The sequence below is a fragment of the Gallus gallus genome, chromosome 15 (genome assembly GCF_016699485.2).
Source record: "Gallus gallus isolate bGalGal1 chromosome 15, bGalGal1.mat.broiler.GRCg7b, whole genome shotgun sequence".
Taxonomy (NCBI): Eukaryota; Metazoa; Chordata; class Aves; order Galliformes; family Phasianidae; genus Gallus; species Gallus gallus.
Genome location: NC_052546.1, coordinates 5,019,094 through 5,041,125, shown reverse-complemented (window position 1 = coordinate 5,041,125; position 22,032 = coordinate 5,019,094). Strand labels below are relative to the sequence as shown.

Genomic DNA, 22,032 nt, shown 5'->3' with positions numbered 1-22,032 from the left:
TTCTGCACTTTATTTTTTGGCAACCTTTCCATGCAAATGAAGGATAGCGTGTTGCAGCCTTGCCATTCCAAAGGGCATGTTTCCCCAACATTGGCCTGTACGTCACAAAGAAAAGGAAGGGAACAGAGGGAGACGTGTTCTGACAGCAACACAAGAAATAACAAAAAGTTGGGACTAATACCATAAAAGGCAGTGCATATGGCTATTCTGCTATTTCCATTTACCTTGAAAGGATGTAAATGTTTGGACTGTGTGGAAGTCACTTACAGGAACATAAATAGTTCTCCCTGAATGCAGTAACAGACCACACAACAGCTATGTTTATTTCATTTGCCCTCTTGTGGTAGAACACTCAAATGAACTGGTCATCGTCAATTTATCCTGTCCTTATTTTATTAGCTCAAATACTATGATTATTCCAGTCTTTATTTCATTTCAGAGTGCAAGACAGAGGCTGAAAACTGTCACTCTTCTCAGCTTTACCTCTCAATGCAGGTTAAGGTAAACAGCCTCTATCCTTTCATTCTAACCTCTTACTGAAAGTTTTTCTCCCTTGCCACACCAAGCCAGCCTGTGCTTTTTCCCCTTTCTCAACTCTGTTTTCTCTTGGTAGCAGAAGTATACAGTAATCCAGATAAAGGAATCTGGAAGACATGAAGAGCTTGCTTGCTTAAATATACGCAGTTTCACAACACTAGCTTAAGGGTGCTAACTTCTTAAGAGACACGGGCCTGGTCTGTGGAGAATGCTGTACCACACACTTGATGGGACTACTCAACATAGTGGTTTGAAGAACAGAACATACAGCCCAGAATGCTTTCTAGCTAGTACTCACAGTACTTAAAAATCACTGTGAGGTAACTAACACAGACAAGTTGTGGCTCTATGTGGCTGACTCATCTGGCAAGTTCTTCTAAATTGTATTTATGAGCTACCTTATCTCCATCCATGAACCTCTGCTTTTCTGTGATGTTCAGAATTTCAACAGGCACATCAAGTTCAGATCTTGACTCGTAAGATATGCTGCCATCATCGTTGCTCACTACTCTCCCTTTGCGGCCTGTCATCTTTGAAAATAAAAAGTGAACAGAAGCTCATTATGGCAATACCAAAACTACAACATGACCAATGCTACCAACATGACCAAAGTAACAGCAATGCTGTTACTTATTCATATACCCATCTTAAAATACATCAATTCAGAAATCTACTAAGAGAACGTGGATTATATTTTAGTCAGTGTCATTAACTGACATATGGACCACTCACTCAGAGGTGGCTCAGGGAAACAAAGTACAACACAATCATATTTCTGTAGAGATGCAGTATTATACTACTGTCCACAAGGGATTTATATTAGTCATCAAATAATTCTGTAGACTACTCCTGAAGTTATGTATTGAGATGAAGAGGCTGCTGCCTGTTAGAAGAAAGAAAACTGTCAACTCATAAGAGTTTACTATATCATTCTTGAAAACAGAAGCTGGAGACAAACATTTAGAACTCCAGAGGACTTCAAGAGTACTAAGAAAATAAACTAAAATGGTCACTGAGACTTCACGATTTTAAAAGTGCCTTTTAAATCACCATGATATTTCTGCTTGATAGAGACAGGTAGCTGAGAGAAGATTTTCCTCCAATTTTTGAGAGAAAACATATGATCAGGCTTTTCACAAATGCACCTATTGTGCTCTTAATGTTTATTGCCTAGGAACATGAGCTAAAGCTGCTACATTTCTAGTGCCCAAGCTTCAAACTGACAAGGGTTAAGAGCAAACAATGTATGACTACTATACTAACAGGAACTGATATTGGAACTTGCTTGGTAAGAAACCACCACCAGTCTTAGAAATAACCTGTTTATTCAGAGCCCTTCTCTATACTCCAATACCATCATCAAGTTTCTCCTTTATTCAAAGGCATTCAGCAAAAAATAGCTGGAGTATCTCATGAGATTAATGCCAAAAAGCTAATGAACAGATACTTCGGTTGTAATCTTGAAGAATGACAGCAGTTTACAGCTGTAGCAGAAAAAACGTCAAATTTCTCTGATTGTGAACATCAGCCTACCTCTGCAACATTTTCAGGACCACCCAGTTCATCTATAAGCTCATCCAGTGTATTTGGTGGGAGATCTTCAGCCAGCTTTTCCAGTTTATCAAGCAGTTCTTTCTTCATTTGTTGGGCCCTTTCAACAGCATCTTGACTTGTTACAAAGCTGCTGTTTGTGTTACTGTTTGCTGAAATACAGAAGTATTTACAACTTAGAATTTCACTGCTTATTTGCAAAAAAAAAGAAAAAAGAGCAAATCAACCCCAATAAGTTTATTCTTACCTGATGCATTTGTACTAGAAGTGGTGGTGCCAACAGTGGAAGTAAAACAGCTAGGTCGTTTTGAGCCAAGACCAGAAGCTAATAAGGCACTTTGAATAGAATCAGGATCTATACTTTTCTTCTTTTTCTTCTCTTTAACTTTTTTATGCTCTTTCCTAATTAACCAGGGATCTAGGATTAAAGGAAATATTTTCAAAATATTAACAAACATTTACCAAAAATCCTTCTTTTCCTTGAAAAAAACAACGTTCTCTTTACAAAAGGGGATGTATAAAGTCTGCAATTTAGTGTGTAGAATCTGCATAAAGAGATACGAGTCAACACTTTCATCTGAGTCAACATTCTCATCTCTGAATTAAACTACACACTTATCATTAAGTCACTTTAGCTCAATGAAATGCTGAAGACAGACTTTACATGCTCACTTTCCCAAAGAACAGTTACTTGCTTGACAAAGTACTAAAACCACCTTACCATCTTCATCATCCTCACTGGATTCATCTCTGAATGGGTTGAAGTCATCATCATCTCCAGAACTGAGAAACCTGGAGCTCTCATTGTCACTTTCTTCATTGTCTGAAGCATCAGACTCACTTTCACTCTCATCAGAGCTGCTACCTGCAAGGCCACCTGTCTTACGAGCCTTTTTGGCTTCTCTGCTTACTTCTTCACCTAATTCCATCACCACCATCATCGAAGGACAGAAAGAAAAAGTTAGTTCAGGACATGTAATCTATTTTTAAGGTTTGCTTCCCCCCCCCCCGCCCCCCCTCCGCCCCCCACCACTACTTATAAACTAGAAAAAAAATACTGAAACAGTTCTACTTCTAGAAGCTCAAAGTTTTTCAGTAGGATCTCTCCCCCAGCACTTCTATAATCAATAGTTTTCTGGTAGAAGTATCACCAGAAAGGGTACCAGACTTTTTTTTAGCCACAAGAAAGAGGAAGAAATTATTTTCTTTACCTCATCAAGTGATCTGATGTGCGAGTTACCTTGGAATGCAACTCTATACTAGATCAGCCCAGATTGTGAGCAAAGTGGTAACTAAAATTTATAAAATTATAACACTGTTTCTTCAGTAGTTGTTTTAAAACTACTGGTAGTACAATCTTTCGTGACAACTGCTACTGATACTTACATCCCCATATTTTTTCCCTAAAGTACACTTCTCAGTAGCTCTAAAACCACTATTCTCATTACGGTATTAGTGTAAAAAGCAGTATTACCTTTCCGTTTCTTTATTTTGTTCTCCTTGCAAGGGCTGTCTCTGGGTGAATTGTTGTTGCTTTGAGCAGTCAAGTCAATTCCCAACAAGCTAAACAGCTTCTTCCTGTCAGGAGCTGGAAAGTGCTTTTCAATAAGAGACTGGAATACTCCTCTGTTTAAGGAAAAAAAAATCTTCAGTCAGATCTGTGTTCATTTGAAGTAACAACCTCTAAGTAACATTTCAGTAGCTTGCATGACTTCTATGAACAATTTATTGCTTGTGAATGCTATTACAGAAGCACCCTGTATAATTATCACCCATATCACACTGTCACCCTCTAAAAAAGTAGTGATATGATACTTTAACCTGTTAAATTTGATTTTGGTATATAGTGTTATTTCCACTGACATTTTCTTGCTGCTTAAATAATTTAATCTGACACTTAAACTTAAATCTGCTCATCTGATAAAAGACTGTGTAACCATAGCATGTACTTCACAAGTCTACTCTCCCTTCCACTTGGAGTAGAACAGCACCAGCAGTTCCACATGAAACACCATTTAGCATGGTGTTGGCAGAACTAGGAACTAACGAACAGCTCACTACAGCAATACTGTCAAGATCTTGCATACACACAGCTTTTACTACACACATTATGTTATATTCTGGTTAGTTTTTTAAACCACAATTCTGACCCAATCTTACTTTGCTGTAGAAACGAAGTCATTCAATTCACCACCACCTTCCTCCAAAGCTTCTAATGTCCTTGCTTCTCCTGTTGACTGCAGGCCAATAACAACACACTAAAGGACAAATGAATACAGGGTGCCGTTACCAAGATGACTATGTTGACTTTTGCCCCATTTTCTGCTCACTGAACAGCTTCAATAGCAGAACGCACAAAAGCACGCAGCTACCACACATTTGGAAGTATTTCTTATAAACAAGAAAATCAGTAGCTTTACATTTTACAAAAATATTTAAATGTAAGTTTTAATCAACTTACTTTCCCATTCTTGATTTCTTCCCGAGCGAGCTGCACCACTCTCTTCACTTTAGATGCTATGCAAAGGTACTTGAAAAACCTCTGATGAGCAGACCAAAACTGACCCCACATGGATTTCTTCATTCGTTGTTCTGCATCGATAAGATCTGCTGCTTGTTGAAACCTCTCTCTAGCACTGACCCACTGAAGAAGAGAGTGTTAATTGCTTTACATTTCACATTTCAAGGCTACATTGCTATGCTCTTCAATATCCAAATAATGGCAAGCTAAGTTTAAAGTTACAATACTATGGCACTGCAAGTCAAGGAAACTCCTCATACATCAAACAGAACTCAAAAAAAAGAAAATAGTTATGGCTTCGTAAATTCAAAACGTAATTACTCTCATAATGAAAAGTAGGTATATTTACACTACTGCCAATGCTAATACATAGCATTTTCTAATTACCTAGTTTCTACATTAATACTTTCAGGCTAAGAAAGCAAAGAGAACTGTCTATAATTAAGTATAAATGAGATCCAAAAGAGAAAACCACTGCACTTTCACTTCTGCAATGTTTTGTTATAACCTTTAAAACTTGCCTAAGACAAGAATGTTAAAGTAAGACTCCTACATGCAAATAAGCAAGCCCTGGATATGAATCTAATGACTTCTGAACAACCCTCGTGAAGTAAAATGCTGTTTTGAAGTTCATGTCATACCTGTCAAAGATTAAAATTAATTACTGTAGCTATGCAACATGAATACTGAGTCATGCATAAGCACTTGTTCAGCAGGTAAAGGCCCTGTTCGTTTTAATCTATGTCCAAGGGATAATTAAGTTGTGTCAGGAAGTTCAGGCTTCACCTTAGGAAAAAGCTCTTCAATGAGATGATGGCAAAACAGTGGAACAAACACCTCAGGGAGGCTATCATAGTCTTAAGCCTGTCTGTGTTCAAGAAACATTTTGACAATGCTCTCAGATACATGGCTTAACTCACAGGTAGACCTGTGTAGAGTTAGGAACTGGACTTGACTAAAAAAAAATGATAAATAGCTTGGAGCATCTCACTTATAAGGAAAGGCTGAGTAGCCTGGGTCTGTTCAGCCTGAGGAAAAAGACCACTAAGGGAGGACCTGATAAATGTTTATACAGATCTAAAGGGGGGTGGGAGGTAAATCAGTTGAGGCCAGGCTCTTCTTGGTGGTGTGCAGTGATAGGACAAGGAACAATGGTCTAAAACCTGAACACATGAAGTTTCATACAAACATATGGAAGAATGTCTTTACAGTAAGGGTGACAGAGCACTGGAACAGGCTGCCCAGGGAGACTGTGAAGTGTTAAAGACCCATCTGGACACCTACTTGTGTGACCTATCATAGGGAACCTGCTTTAACAGGGGGTTGGACTTGATCTCTTGAGTTCCCTTCCAATCCCTGTGATTCTGTGATGCTCACATGTCCTTTCCAACTCAGGATATTCTGTTATTCTGATTAATTTTCCCCTAGTACCATAGTGATACTGTGGTGATATTGGAAGATGCACCCAAAACTACAGCTTTAAGACTCCAAACAAGAACTAGCAGCTTCTGCTAAAGTCTTAAATGGAGAAATCTTAACAGTAAGATGAGACAAGCAGATGTCATTCCTGTATTTCAACAGCACTACATTTTATTTCAGGAGCATTAAAATTTAATTCAAGTAGCTTAGAACTCAGAAGTCAAGACACGAAGCAAGTTTAAGAAGTCATTCTTACCAGTTTCACAGATTTATTGTACATTTTAACGTATTCCTGTGAGAGCAGAACTTCATCAATTTTGAAGGTTACACCTGAAAAGCTCAACTGTCTTGCTATGTACATTCCTCTCAGTTTCATATCCATAGCAACTATCTCCATGGCACCAACCCCTCTAAAATAAAACAAATTAAGTCCACATTAGAAGTCCACTTTTAAGAGCAATGATTTGTTAAAAAAACCAAAAACACTCTAGTGCTTCAGAAATAAACAGCACAGCTACAGATGTGGAGGAATGTTTGCAAAAAGTCAATAGGTGTGTTTCACTAAACAGTACTAATTAGAGGGTCATGAAGTTTGTCCTTCACATAAAATGAAATCCCTAGCTCTTGAGTACGATATGTACTCCAGTAAGTATAAACATTCAGTTACTTTCCCCCCCATGCATTAGGAGATATCAAATACTAAATTGTAAGTGGATAACAAGGTTGGTCCAAATATGTAACAAAATATTGTATTGCAGTTTTATACACACGAGAAAGGATTTAAAATACATACAAAACCATATTAAGTTACTGAGATTTATGCTGGTAGGAAAATAATAAAGTTCTCTTTAACAGCAACACACCTTTAGCAATACCTCCTTGGGAGCACAGAAGTCAACTGCAAAACTCACCTATTCACAAGCTTGGACCAGTAATTTCTTTAATGCTCATTTGATACTTACTCTTATAAAAATGGACACTACATTTGCACAGTCTAGAAAAACCATGCATCATGTAGATGGTATGTGAGAAGATGCACACAAAACCCTACTCTAACATTCTGAAGTGTTCAAAACCCTCGTCAAGGAGGCAGAAACAGAAAATATTAAAGTGTTCACCTAACAAAGAATACAGTAGTAGCATTATTGCCCAACCTCTCTCATGTTTATTTACTTATTTTTAAGAAGTTGTGAAATACGTCGTACCTTTCAACAGCATACACAATTTGTCTGGTTTCTTATGCCAGAAAGCAAAAGGACAAGACTAGTCCTTGCCTAAGCTGAACACTTAAACATTGGAGGATGATCGCATACAGTGAGACTGACTATACTGTGCATACTCAGTACACACTGTTTTAATAATCAGTAGTAAAACATTCTCTCCTCCATGCCAACCACATTTTTAGGAGGTCTACTTTCTTAACCAGTTTCTGAAGTCTCAATTTTCAGCAAGGGGAAACCGTCCATTGTTCACCACATCAGTTGCATTTTTGCTGGATTTAGAAGCCAAAGGCAGAAAGTCCTTAGTGTGACAGGATGAGTTTGTAGAGGATTACATGAGTGACAACAAAGGAACTGGAAAGCACATTCAATGACAAACGTGTTCTCGCTATAGCTTTTCAAAATATTACCTTCTTTCAACAGCCTGAATGAAATCACTGAATTCTCTAAATGGAGTCCCTTCACCCCATATTCCAAGACGGTTCATATATGCCATATTTCTTGGCTCAGACGCACCTAGGAGAACAACATAATTTGTAACAGTACCAGTGAAAGCATACAGAGACATTTAATGCAAACCAGATAGTACATACCTGTGGCACTGGCATAAACAACCCGAGCTTTTGGAAGTTTATTTTGAAGTTCCAATACAGCCAGACCTGTTTTTGTTGGTTTTGATGAACCAACAGGACAGAGATTCTTGGCTTTATGACACTCATCAAATACTATCTGAACCAAGATTAAGGAAAAGCTTTTTGTTGTTGTTGTTTTGAATGGAGCATTAAAAGGAGAAAACAAGAAAAACTACCAATTAGAGGTAGGTTACAACAGCAAATTTTCAAGTTTAAGACACTAGTCACATTTTACAATTAAAACTCAGGAAAAAACCATTTCACTGGTATTTAATAAGACAATTACACATGCTTTTCAGAACTGAACTCATTAAAATGTCAGAAACGCTCCTAGATTAAACTTAATATCCTGGAAAGATGCACAGTGCAAACTTAAGTACTATTCTACCTATTCTGTTGAAAAAGTTAATCTCTGGTACAACAGCTGCATCATAGTAATATAATAGTGATAGATCTACTATGCGAGTCTATTGTCAAAGCACACAAATTCATTATTGTCACAATGAAAGAGCAATACCTAGAAGCACCAGCAAATAAAATTTCAGGACTGTCTTTAAGGATGTACACTTAAGCAATAGTTTGGTTACAATCAACTCCAAATAAAGGATACAACTCCATCAAAATCTTCACCGCACCAGTGAAGAAGCTGCTTTAATCTGGTCTTGTATTTACCACCAGACTGACTTTCACCAATAAGAGAAGAGTATGTGGCAAAAATGACCCCCTTCTTCACACTTCCATTATGTTTAGAAGAAATTTTCCCATACTTGAACTGCAATAGAGATTGATAAGTTATTTAAAAGATTCCTTCTCAGATCCATCTACCTTATCACTAAGGCATGCTGGTGATCTTAACCTTAACATTAGTATACTTCGAACTCCCAGGCTCCTACTCATGCTTAGAGTACGTCTGCCTAAGGGAAATTTTGTTAAGAGGTTATACAGCATTCTGCTTAAACATGCACTTGAAGACTAGATTTGAGGCCTCAAAGATTAACATCCACGTTCTTCAACTACATGGCTTCCTTAAAATACAATTAACTTTTTTTGTGGTTCAAACGCATTCCTTACAGCTATTTAATGTATTCATGGCCACTACTGTAAATGACAATTTCCAGAAGCTTTACTGCATTTTTAGAAACTAAGCCTTCACAAAGCAAGAATACTAACTTGAAAGGAATTTTAAGTTCAGTGATCTCAAATAGTAACCACATTTCACATTTTAATCTAAGTAGCTAATCTTAAGCAGACAGCATAGAAAATAACTTTACATTCTACTGCTATTTTAATACATTACTGAGAAATTCTATTATTCAGTCATACAGAGTGTACTACGCATGAAATGCACACTGGGGAGTAAAAAAAAGTGCTGAAGTCTAGAAGATTTAAGGATGATCTCAACTACTAGAAAATATTCTCCTACCAGCATAAGTAAAGGTAGGAAGAACAATGCTTAAAAATATCACATGCTAAGACTTTATCCTACAAGGGGCCTATTTACACGATTAACTTGAAGTACTGCACGGATCTTTGTAAGAAGGTGGCCTGTCAAACAAGACCTAGGTGGTAATTTTAATAAAATTAGTACGTTCTTGCAACAGTTAACACACACAACTTGTCACACAGGCGTACCTAAAGTTTTGCCTCAACTGTACATAGAAAAAAGTTTCCACACCTTGTTTAGTGAATGAACCAAAATGTTTTTTGCTCCAATATCTCTCAAATCTCTTTCAGCATCGTATTTCAGATCATTTGACACGCTAAACCTGAAAATATAAAAAAAGCATTTACTGTAAGTTACGGTAGAAGTTTAAAGACCAATTGGCAAACTGTTTCTCAGAAGACAGGTTACATGAATTTAAGTACTCCAGACACTATAGTGTCTGCTCTAAGAAATTCGTATACACTTACCAGACCGCTCTTTTCCTGCCTAACAAGTAATTTTCATAGATTATCCCAGCTATGGTCCTTCCTTTTCCTACGCCAGCACCATCACCTATCAAGAATCCAGCTCTGTCTCCATTGGGAAGGAATGTTTCATGTTGCTGTAGGACAAAGAACAAGAACTTGTATTCACTCTCCAGAATGTATCACTGTAAATTGTCATAAACAAGCAAATGTGAGAAACATCCTACTGGATGAGAACAGCCATCCACCCAGCCTAACAGTCCCTGACAACATCAAGAGATGTTTCTATTAGGGATAGTATATAAACTTGGCTGCTTTAATGTGGTCCTGATCCCCACCTCCTTCCCTTAGCATCTGGAATAGTTGGATATGCATGTAGCAGCCACTAACAGATTTATATTTATTATTTTAAAACTCTCCACAGCCTTTTGCAGCAACAAGACGAAGATGATCACTGCCACTGTGGAAAGAAGCATTCTCCTATCAGTTTCACCTAGCTCCCATTTCTGCCACTTCTGTGAGATCTGAAGAACAATTCCACTGTCTTCTCGACTATGCAAACCTTGGCTGAATCCCCCTTTATTTTTCTCCTCACCAGCCTGAGGAATCCCAGCATTAAGACTCTTTAAGAGGAAACTTATCCCTATGATCTTCCTATGTCCACTAACCTTCACTTCTTTCCTGACATGCAGAGAGCTGCATACACAACATAATCATGTGGGTCTACTAAGATTTTAATTTAGTAGCAAAATAATATCCAGTCTTCTTCTCAATACCTTTCCCAGTGATATCAAACATCACTGGCTTTCTTAATTAGGGCTGCTGCAGCCCATTAAGTTATTTCACAGTAATAAATAACTAAAATGTCTTTTTGTTAATTTTAAGACAGTTTGAGATCTGCTTTGTGGAAGTTGATTAGACAGTGTTTTCCTAGGTGCGTTACCTCACATTCATCTGCAGTGAAGCCCACCTGCCACCTTTTAATGCATCTTAAAGCTCTGAGCTTCTATTATCTTCTCACCATAAAACTGACATAGCTGCACTTGTCAGACAGCTATCTTCCTGAATTCCATGTTAGTTTTTAAGCTGTATCTATCCAACATACCTGGGCTGCATAAGTGATTGCTTCAAGCTGCAAAGCTGACAACCAGCCATTATCAATGGTCTCTTCTGATATCGATGTCTGGTACCACACATCAGGAGGTGTTACACTGGACAACGAACTGGTTTCCACTACTGGGTCAGGATGACGTAGACCAATTTTTACTGGTTGGGAAGGTAACGGGAAGAAGGGAAAGAGGAAAAGATGAGAACATAATAAACAGCTTTGTTGCTGCAGCACAGGTTATTATATTTACTAAAATAAACTGCAGTTGTTCACAACAAAGGTTAACTTGATAGACACATTTAATTGCTTACTCAAAATTGAGAGTTAAACTTCCACATGCAAAGCAATACATAAATCCGAGTTTATATAATAACAGCCATTCTTAACTTTGTTTCTTCTCTCACCATCTTACCCTACTTTTTAAAAATGAAAATAGATAAAAGTTCATTTCATAAAAAAAAAAATCAAAACCAGATATGTATTTGATATGAGAGAAACTGCCCTGAACCTTGTCTCTCCCACCCAAGAGAGGCAGACTCAAGATGCCAGAATCACAAAAGCAACATTCTTCTATTTATATAGTGCTGTTTATAAGTAGTTTGAAAGGAGAAAAAAAATTTAGAACAGACATAGTTTAAGTACTGACAGATCTAATTTGTGACTAAAAACATTTAACTACAAACACCGTGCAACGTTTTCCTTTTGTTTTGCTTTTACAGCAGTTCAAAATAATTAGGAAGTAAGATCACACCTTTTTATCACTAATGACAATAAATAGGAAAAAAAAGGAGGAAACAGCAATTAACAGCTGTAAAAGATATCTCCTTTTTGAAGAAAAAAGTCAGTTCTGGAAAATAAGCAAGGAACAACATAGGCAGAAAATGCTTAGGGTAAACTTCACTCCTAAAGACTCAAAATGAATTTGTAAGTGTAGCAGTGAACACTTAATCCTTTTTACAAGGTAATTTTCTCTGCTGAAGAAGAAAGCTTAACACAGGTTAAAAAACAAATCAAAACATTTTGGTTTAACGGCACTTGTGAAAGAATTCTCTTCCTATTAAAAAACAATAGTGTACTTTCAAAACTGAGTGCTATGTAAAAAAAATACCTAAAGGAAAAAAACACCCTAAATTATAGTCTTTTTTTTATTCAATCCAGTAAAAATCCTATGGGAATTTGAGCATATGCTAGTTACTCTGCCATAGTTGTTACATTATAGCTTTCAATGGTTCAGCTTTTTGATACAGCCAAGATGTAGGTCATACATTTTATTGGCATATACTCTGCATAAGTTTCTGCATGGCCCATTTCTTCCTCGTCTTCTTCCTCAGGTTCCTCCTCCTCTTTAACAGCTGGAACTTTCTAGAATAGAGAAATACCTGCATTAGAGTATTAATGTGATATTTAACTGCGTCCTGGAAATTGAACTGAGAAATGCAACCGACATAAAGTTGCACTTAAATGTTTTCCCATCATATAAACTAGACAAACCAGTGAGCTGCCAGGTAAACTATGAAAGGAAATCTGCATTTCTTAGGCTCTAGCAAACCTAGACAATGTGAGGGAGCTTCCTCTCTTTTACAGAGAGAACAATTGTTCTTACAGCATTTTAAAGAAGTTAAACTTTGAGCGTAGAACTGCCTTTAACAAACAACAGTTAATGGTCAAAAATCTAACTTCCCAGTACTCCCATAACATCACCCTTCTTATAGATTACACAATTTCACAACTCCAGGGAGCAGTTACAACAGTTATCACTGTTAGATTCAACATTCCCAAAATTTGAATTCTGTTTTTACTGTCGTCTCAATCTATGAAAACTCTAAAGTACATTCTGAACCACAATTCAAAGTCCTTTGCAATTATTACTCTAATACTTAATATTACAAAATTCACCTAACAACCTTCTGCAGGCCAGTTACTGAGAGCTGTTATCGCAAAGCAGCCTGATTCTAGCTACCAGTGAAGATGCTGAAACTCAAGAGTTCACAGCATCTGAATATTTAAGCTAGAATTTGTGAACACTGAATGGTATTCAGTTTCCTATCCTCAATCAAGCCACCCAAATCATCAGCCATGCTGGAGTCTTCTGGCTTCCCCATTGCTAGTTACACAAATGGGGATATTTTAAATCAAAATGTCTTAAAACAGAGCAACCCAGTTTATCAACTTTAACCAGAACACACTCTTGCCTGCTTGTTCAAAGCAGTTACTTGAAGCTATCATTTAGCACACAAGTTGTCAGCTCTACGCAGCTGTTAGCTTTAGTCATCCAATCTAGTACTCATCTAGCAGAGAAACTAACCTTTTGAAGCAACAGATGCACTCAGTACAGTTCTACCGCACAAAAGGCATGTATGAGTAACCACCAGAACTAGTCACACTTGGCTGTGGCCAATAAAATACACACTCATTTGGCGAATTAACTCTTTGTACTACTTACCATAGTAGGTGAAAAACTTCTCATTTTGACATCGTTTATCCATATTCTTGCTACCTCTTTTGTGGAAGCCTCCTTCTTCACCGCACCATTGCTTAGATCAGCTACCAAAAAAGAACAGAAACAGCTGTGTTCAACCAAAATACCCTCCAAATGTTTTGAGTCAGATTGCAAAACCTCTCCTCTCACTCATTAATAGAGAAGGATGCTACTGTCCAGTAGGAAACAGATGCTTCAAAATACAAGTAATGTTTTTGTCAGAACTAAAAATGCCCCTGAGCACACAAGGAGTTAAATCCTACTGCTACTTAAAGAAACTTCCCATGCAATACCACATCTGACAGGTGTGTATTAGTGTCAAAATAAAAAAAAGACCTTCACCAAATGTAGGCATAATATTCAGAAGTACTCCACACTGTGAATCTTTGGAGTTTAACAACAAACCAGAAAGTCCAATGTTTCAACAGAAATGAACTTACCTGGTCTGGTGGCATTTACCACCTTAGGTGGAACTACAATTATTTCTGAAAAAAAGAAAATCAACTTTGGTCTCAATTGTTCAGAGTTTACAGAAAGTCTCCATCTTGAAGGATCCTGTTATCTTGCCTGTCCTCACCCACATTTGGGAGCAACCAGCAACAGGGCTTGGTAGGCATAAAACATTTAAAGGAGCTGTCAAGCTTTCATTAGGTTGATAAGTCAGTGTATGTGTTTAGTGCAAATGATCCTAGAAAACAACTAAGACAATTGCACAAATAAAGTGTTTGCCTTAAAGAGGCTGCATAATTTATGTTCATGTTTTCAGTCCAGAACTTCAGTTGCCTGGACTACATGAGGAGACTGCATTTCCTTCCACACAATTCTCTGCCACTGAATTTCCTAAAGGTATTTGTCTATTTTTATTTGAGTAACCACGAAAAAGTATCCTGAAACACAAGCACACAAACAGGATTAGAAATGCAGTTCTAGACATTGCATGTTTCCTTTTCACTTAACAAAGAAACATACTGAACTGTTTCCTGTTCTTATAGCTGTGCTGCTGCAACACCTACTGGGCCTTAATAATTACTTAAATTCTTCTTGGAGCTTTCATTTAGCAGAGGGCTACATCAGAAATCCTATAAAGCATTTCTCCTTCTCCTGTGAAAGAACATGTTACTTCCAACTCTGCTATAAAAAAAGCAGTAAACCTTATTTCAGAGATGAGGATACAGTAAGAAGCCTGTGTACCTCTCAGAAAAAGCAGCGAGATCTTTTCAAGCAAATTCAAGTAGTGTAATCTCATCTCTTATTAAAATCAGAATAACTTGAAAAAAATCATATCGGTTTCATGCAAGTCTAACATCAAATTGCAATTTAAGAATACATGTAGTTTTCTGCATTTAAGATGACCATGTATGCCATCCACAGATTAGAAATAACACACAAGACTATCAACAGTTATCAAATCAGCAACATCTTAAAAGCAGTTACATGAAAAGCAAGCAGCAGGTTTTTAGCACATCAAGCTTTTATACACAACAGGTTTGATGCTTCCTGTGAAATATACAGGGATAAAGACTTTCCTTTCTTAGAAGATATTTTAGAGAAACACTCTGTAATAAGAGTAACAGCAAATAGTATAAATCTCTTTCATAAGACAAAATGTACTCTTCTGCCATAGTTCCACAGCAAGAATTTAAAACAAGAACTCATGCAGGCTCAAGATAGCTAAATTATCAACTTCAGAGAAGTTCATGAATTAATTTTACCAATATGCCAGCTGCACTCTAAAATGTCATTTTCCTCATTCCTTATGGTAAACTACAGGCTTGATTTTTCTAAGCCTGATATCTTCCGTTACTTTCACCCTGAATTCTATCAATAATAGAGTTCGAATAGCATTTACAAGGTTTTCTGGACACTTCATTTTATTTTGATACTCTAAAAATGAATGAGAATAGGTCTGCAAGTATCTTCACGTTTCACCATTTATCTGAAATCTTGTTATGAAAAAAGAACACTCACTCGCTGCTGTTGCTACTGGTTGCGCAATATTAGGAGGTGGCTTCAATTTCATTAGTTCATTAAGACTATTATTCTTCAGCAGATCTTTCAGCTGGATCTGGTCCTTTGAAGGTGCAGTGGTCAAGGCATTCCGTACTGCTGGTGCTGCAACCGAGGGTCGAGTAGTTGTGCTGGTCTGAATGATTTTTGCTACAGTAATAGTCTGCCTCGTAGTTGTAACTGGTGTTGTTTTTGTCATCACTATTGTAGTCCCCAACGTTGGAAGCTGATTTATTTGATTCAGCACAAAGGTTGTGGTGGACGGTGGTTGCTACCAAAACAGAGAACCAAGGAGATTTTAGATGACCGTGAAAAAAACAGACCGCGAGCCTTTCAACTAGAGCCCAGGAGTCACCGGTGTTCTGAGAACTCTTTGTAAGAACTGTTCTGTGCTACAACAGCCTGAGCAAAAAGTGCCTTTAAGTACAGTACTGTATTGGTAAGTGTTCAAGTTTTTGCATTTTTTCAATTTAAAGGAAAGCAAAGAAAATGCAGGTCTATTCATCTAGGCAGAAAAAATTACTACTACAGGTACAGAAACTCAGAAGAGAGTGTACACCATTTAAACGAGCTCTGCAACTGTTGGAGTGAGCAGCTTGAATTACTTCTAAGATTTGTGCAGCTTTCCAGGCACACTGAACTACAGCCACCTCACCACAGATCTGCCCTTTATATTCTCAGTTCAGCTGCAACCACCACAACTGTGGTGCTGAGAATTACCTGCAGTTATAAAAGGCAATACATAGTTCAGGGATCAAGTTTACACAACCTCCCCATTCCCAGAATACACATGCAGGGGAAGTAAAAGGCACAACAGACACCCCAAAATGTTTTTCAGTACGCTGCTTGTCCTCCTCAGACAGCAAGAAAGTTAACAACTCAGGCATTTTAGCTTTCAGGCTCAACACATAGTACTGAGATAATGGCATTTTTATCACCCCATCTTTTTTGTTACCCTTCATGAAGTTTTATATATATATTTAACGTTCTTACCCGAACATTTAATAAGGCTGGAGTTGATACAGTCTCTGGTTCTTGTTTCACAGCAGCTGGGGCCTCAGTTTCCAACCCTAGATCTAATGCACTAAGTGGCACTGACTGCAGAGGAATGAAAGGAAGCATCAGTAGGCACTCCTATCAGCAAATGAGTATTATGAAAACTTCAGCCTAAATATCTACCCACAAAATACAAGTTAATGAGCACAGTTAAGGAATTCCCCATTAACAAGAGCTGCATTGAAAATAGAGATTAGAGCAGTTGATTCCCCTTCAAACATTGAGCACCATGTTAGTTAACTACAAAGAAAATGTAATTAGTTTTGTGATGTCACTGTTTGACATAGTACTGCTCCCAGACCACATCTAAAATATTCTTATATTCTCACAGATTTAATGCTGTCCTGAGGTTTAATGCTCAACTCTTACACTTTTGGTAGGAAGGAGCTAGACTCAGTCAGCACAAAGACCTCTCCAGGAATGCACAACAGCATACCCCCCATTCAATGCAACGAAACCAGGTAAGATGAAAATATTTATGATTACACTAACAGAAGTCTCAGATTGCTTTACACTAAAGTTTAAAATGAACTAACAAGTCATTTTCTAACCTCAGTACAGTCAAGCAACAACATTTATGATGATTCCACATTCTTAAATCCTTTGCTACAGATTCCCCACCCCACCCCCCCCTCCCAGTATATCAAGCATAAACTTTTATGTCCTCTAACAAACAACTGTGCTCTTGTTTTAACCTGCTGAACAGCTGGAGTCGGAGTTGCAAGAACCACGTCCGGAGAGTCAATATCAAATAGATCATTTGGACTGATTCCACTCTCACTCAAAGCAGCAAGCAACAGATCTTGTCCTGGCTCCACCATCTCTAAAAAATTAGGATCACAGATACAAGTTACATTTCATTTTCATTTATTTTGTGTGCACGCACACTTTACATCACTTTTCCTGGGTTCTATGCAGTGCAGTGCCCTGCATATACAAGTTTCACTTTCTGCATTTGCTCATTTATATGTTTTTGAAATCTTTTCAGTGTGTCAATCAAATTCAGAGGTAGGAAAAATGAGTTGTTTGCGACACAAAATGCTATCACACCCATAAACTTACAGAAAAAAAAGACTAGGAAGGCCATCTTTATCACACTTGATTTTCAAGCATCACAAGAAATATCAAGCAGCAGAAGTGGCAAGACTATTATGCTAATACACGTCTGTCAGTGAAGCATACTGCACAAGGGAAGCACAATTAAAATTCATTTAGTTTATCTTGTAACAACAACTTAGCAATAAAAAGCTTGTAAGGAAAGCATTTGTTTCTTGCGTGCCATTTCATTAGGTAGTAATTCATTCATGGGAGAAATTTTGTTTTGGAAAGAACAAATGTTCCAACATTATTATAGCATGTCAGCTACATATTAAATAGGACACTAGCACCAGGTCACAAGCTCCTTTACGTGTAGGACAAGCAAAATTAATTTCAAAAGCCTACGCTATGTAGTATAACAACCTTACATAAAAAGCCAAATATAGTTTTAAGACAGACGTATTTTTGCTCTTCTAAATGCACTCCCCAGAGCATTTTGCCCTAGTAGTAAGAGAACCATATATTCTAAAATACAACTCAAGCTGAAATTCATTTCATTTGCTTTTTACGCCACCACTACCACCCATTGGTAACAAAGCTGAACATACATCCCACAGCAGGTAAGAGCACAACAACATCTGTCATTTTAGACACACGTTCACAGACTGAAACAGCACTCAGTTGCATATCCTTCTCTCTGCGCACAGCTCAGCCCCATCCATCTGGCTGGTCACACACGTTACCTTGCACATTTGGCAGAACAGGTAATTCTTGTAGTAAATAAAACCTCAGGCAATTGATTCTCATTCTCCCTAGTTTGAGTAATAGCAGGGGGAGACCTCTTCTTGGTGGAGGAATACGCACATGGCAGCAGCACAGCTGAAGAGTGGAGGTGAGGTATGGGGAGAAGGAAAGATGCACTTCCACACATCACAGATTGGGCTGCCCAGAGAAATACCAAAGCAACAAACGACGATTGGCAGAACTGCCACTGACCTAGCACAATCCCAAAGGCCATTCAGTAGGTCAGAACTAGACTTTGCTGTTTTTTTTCTTTAAGGCACTTGAGGTGATCATCTAGATCAGCAGAATTGCCTAGTTTGAAGTTTACTGGTCTAGAAGATAAGACATCTAGAAGAAAATCTCCATGTCAGCTCCTTCAGAGGACGTCCCCTCCCACCAGTCCACCTCCCACAGCCTTGAGTGGGTCAATAAAAGTGAGTAAACCCAATTGTTAACTTTACCTTTCAGAAGGATTAAGTCCCATCTCAAGAAAGGGGCCTATATAGCTATATCTATCTATATACACACACACACTTAAGTGGGGACAATAAATTCATTATTTTCAGGCTCAAACACTGACAGCAACCATCTCACTTAGTTTAGAAGCTTACAATGGTTACTCCCTCAAACTGAAGAATCCGATACACTTTGCAAGCACAACATCACAGTATTAATTTGGCAGGGAGCTGACACTTCTGTACAGCACAAACATCTCTGCTCAACGCTGTCAGAAAAACCATCTGAACACACAAATGAAAAACACTGCCAGCTGCATAATTATTGAGTCTGCACGTAGCTCTGCTCAACTATCTCTGGAAGGAGGTATGATTGGGACTTGGCTGAGGGATAAATACCCCCCTCCATACAGAACACAGACGTGGGAAATCACAAGCTTGGGGCTGTTTACTTAAAGAAAAAAGACAAAGGAACACTTACAACAACTTCATGTCTGCTCTTGCAACACTAAGAAAGGATTTGCTGCGAGTCCCAATTTTCATTGCAAAACCAGCACAAGAAAAAAAGCCACAAATACATCTTCTCCAACTGTCCTAAAAAGGTGCCACAACCTATCGAGTACCTTTGAAGTCAAGTTGAACATTACCTCAACCACACTTCATGTTTAACACTTAAAAAAAGGCTACAATATTGCAAACAAATGAGTTCCAAAAGTTACTCATTGAAGCAAGCAATTCAAGTACTACTTCTAAATTTATGCTGGATGAGCAGCAATAAAGGCTGGGATAGTAACTCCTGGAACTCCGGAGTACTGCTGCTTAGTTCAGAAACCCCACTTCCCTACCACAGCACCTTCACATAAGGAAACCCCCAGATATATTTCTACCATCCTAACCTCTATTTTAACAGCCTTAAAAAATTGGCTTTTGCTGCATTGTTAGCAACCATTAAGAGAAACAACAGCAATTGTTTGCTCATCTGTCAGACAGCCTGGACAATGAAAGTTGGACTAACTAGTTCCATTTATTTTGTTTCTGTATGCTATGAACAAAGTGACATTGTTTCAAACTAGAACAAAAGGAATTCTGAACTTCCAGAATTTTTTACATTAAAAGCACTGAATTCTTGGCATCATTTTAGATTTTGTGAAAGTTCTGTGTGCCACCACACCACCACCCCCTCCCCTACTTCCTTCCATAGACTTTTAGTTCAGCAAAGACATGATAAAGTTACAGCAGAAGCAGTATCTCAGTAGTTTATTTTCTGTGACATGCACTAATCGAGCCTGAAACGTTATCAAGCTGAAACAGCCCCATAATCTTGCAAGGTAGGAGGCTTCTCAGTTAACATAAGCGAAAGCAACTTTATCAAGCTCTGCAGCTCTGCTTTGGCAATACTATATAAAGGACCTGTTTGCCACATTTTAAAAAACCCCAGAAGAAAATATTTATAAAAAAAAGTTGTGAATATTACAAGCTGTTCCCTGAGCATTTCATCAGTCAAAGAACTGCTCTGAGCAAGCAGGAGCTCACAGGCAAGGCTGCCTATGCTTCCTCAGGCTGCCCGGTGTCACAGAGCAAGAACCAACCTGTGTGATAAACTAAAGAACATGTATTTTATAACATTTTGACAGCAGAAGTATCCCAGCTATTTTCTTTGCATTAAGAGACAAATACTGCTGCCTTTCCAAGGAGGGCTATCAGAATAAACCCGATGTTTGGTAAGGTCCTATACAGCTGAACAACACTGCCTGAAACTTTGATAAAATGACAGTTTCAGTACCACTGTGTATTATGTAAATAACTTCTGATTTAAAGAAACAAAACCAGAATGCCACGCTTAATATTATGACATGTATCCATGCCAACCTGGCTCTCCCCCTCCCTTCATTTCAGCTTTGGGAGAAAGAAGGAAAACAAAAGACATTCTGCAGCTCATGTCAAACAACCTGTTCTTCACTTCCTCCAAGAAAAAAAACATGTCAGAATCTCAAGCTATGAAAATGTTTTCAAGTCCTCAGTCTGCCATTTGTATTTCACAACATGATACAGCTGAAAAACTTACCTATAAATCTTAAGAAACTACAGTAGCACAACTTGCACAAATAGAACATCACCATCACTGCCGTATGGCCATCAGCAAACCCTTCAGACAACTGAAGGAGCCTCTGGAGAACCCAACCTGCAGGCTTGGCTTCCAGCGCTTGGACTGGGACAGTAACATTGTTAATCAACTCTTGTTCTCTTGTTATTAGCTTTCTGAGGAACACAGGTCTCAAACTATACTGGAAGCCATTTGAGATTCCATGCAAATTCTGATGCAGTACTAAAAACAACAGAGAAGTCCCCTGGCTCTCTGAACTGCATGCTACTCTCACAACTTCAGTGTTTAAGGACTGTTAGCTCCCAGTCCCACAGAACAGGATTTTCTGAGTACGCAGATAGGTTCTGCTCATCTCACAGCTTTTGGCCCTTGAGAGCGAAAATCGACAGAGGGAAATTTAAGTAGTAAAAACCCAGAAGAGAAAATAACAGAATTAGAACACCAGAACCCCTCCTCAGTTCTCACATGGAGTCAGTTGCAGGCAGAGCCCAAGGCCCAGCCTTCCAAGCAGCCAGTTCCGACTCCCAAAAACCGGCTCAGCAGAAAGACAAACCCCCCACATTTTGTTCTTAAGATTGCATTAACGTATTGCATTACAATATTGCATTAATGTAACATGTTCGTAAGGAAGATTCAGGAAAAAAACAAGCTGAACATGATGCTGTTTGAACAGTTTCTACCATAGTAAATTCTATGCTTTACCTCATGAGCTCAAGGCTTACAGTTCAGGAAGAAAACAAGACTGTAAAACATCCACATTTTTCGCTGTCATTTTAATCCAGACAACTCATGTATTTCAAAGTTTATCAGCGAGTTAATTCTTAATGGGAGATTTTTTCTTGAAAAAATAGCACAGGCAGCTGAAATGATGTACTAGAATTGTGTCAACTGCTCTTTAAGCCTTTCAATTACCACGCTAAGCTTTAGCAGCTATCAAACACCAAGAGCAAGGCTACCAATGTATAAACTGCAAGAGTACTAATTTACACCCTCAAAGCACAGAACGCCATCAGCCGGAACTAAAAACGAAATAGCAGAGAAATGAAAGAGGAGCCAACGCGGCCCCTCTCCCCGCCTTCAGACCATCGGGGGCGTTTTTACGCTGCGCACGACTCACCCCGGCGAGCTCCGTGTGCGGCGGCTCGAGGCGCTGCGGCTGCCCCAGGGCGGGGGCCGCTCCGGGCGGCGGGGCTCGGGCTGCAGCCGCTCCCAAC

General features: G+C 38.4%; 1 protein-coding gene across 2 annotated transcripts in view; it reads right to left on the bottom strand.

Annotated features, from left to right (window-relative positions):
* The window catches only part of SBNO1 (strawberry notch homolog 1), a 29,179-nt gene that overhangs the window by 6,340 nt on the left and 807 nt on the right, over positions 1-22,032 (bottom strand). Inside the window, exons 2-21 of one of the 2 annotated variants that reach the window (XM_015275336.4) lie at positions 17,134-17,261; positions 16,376-16,480; positions 15,344-15,653; positions 13,816-13,860; positions 13,340-13,440; positions 12,162-12,258; positions 10,894-11,054; positions 9,792-9,925; positions 9,556-9,646; positions 8,491-8,652; positions 7,842-7,977; positions 7,659-7,764; positions 6,285-6,438; positions 4,550-4,732; positions 4,249-4,346; positions 3,563-3,714; positions 2,810-3,007; positions 2,336-2,506; positions 2,071-2,240; positions 936-1,067 (exon numbers count right to left, since the gene is read on the bottom strand). In XM_015275336.4, the coding sequence (XP_015130822.1) occupies positions 936-1,067; positions 2,071-2,240; positions 2,336-2,506; positions 2,810-3,007; positions 3,563-3,714; positions 4,249-4,346; positions 4,550-4,732; positions 6,285-6,438; positions 7,659-7,764; positions 7,842-7,977; positions 8,491-8,652; positions 9,556-9,646; positions 9,792-9,925; positions 10,894-11,054; positions 12,162-12,258; positions 13,340-13,440; positions 13,816-13,860; positions 15,344-15,653; positions 16,376-16,480; positions 17,134-17,259 (2,832 nt within the window). In that variant the 5' untranslated portion in view covers positions 17,260-17,261. The remainder of the gene's footprint in view (positions 1-935; positions 1,068-2,070; positions 2,241-2,335; positions 2,507-2,809; positions 3,008-3,562; positions 3,715-4,248; positions 4,347-4,549; positions 4,733-6,284; positions 6,439-7,658; positions 7,765-7,841; positions 7,978-8,490; positions 8,653-9,555; positions 9,647-9,791; positions 9,926-10,893; positions 11,055-12,161; positions 12,259-13,339; positions 13,441-13,815; positions 13,861-15,343; positions 15,654-16,375; positions 16,481-17,133; positions 17,262-22,032) is intronic. The other variant, NM_001031469.3, reaches the window with a different exon arrangement.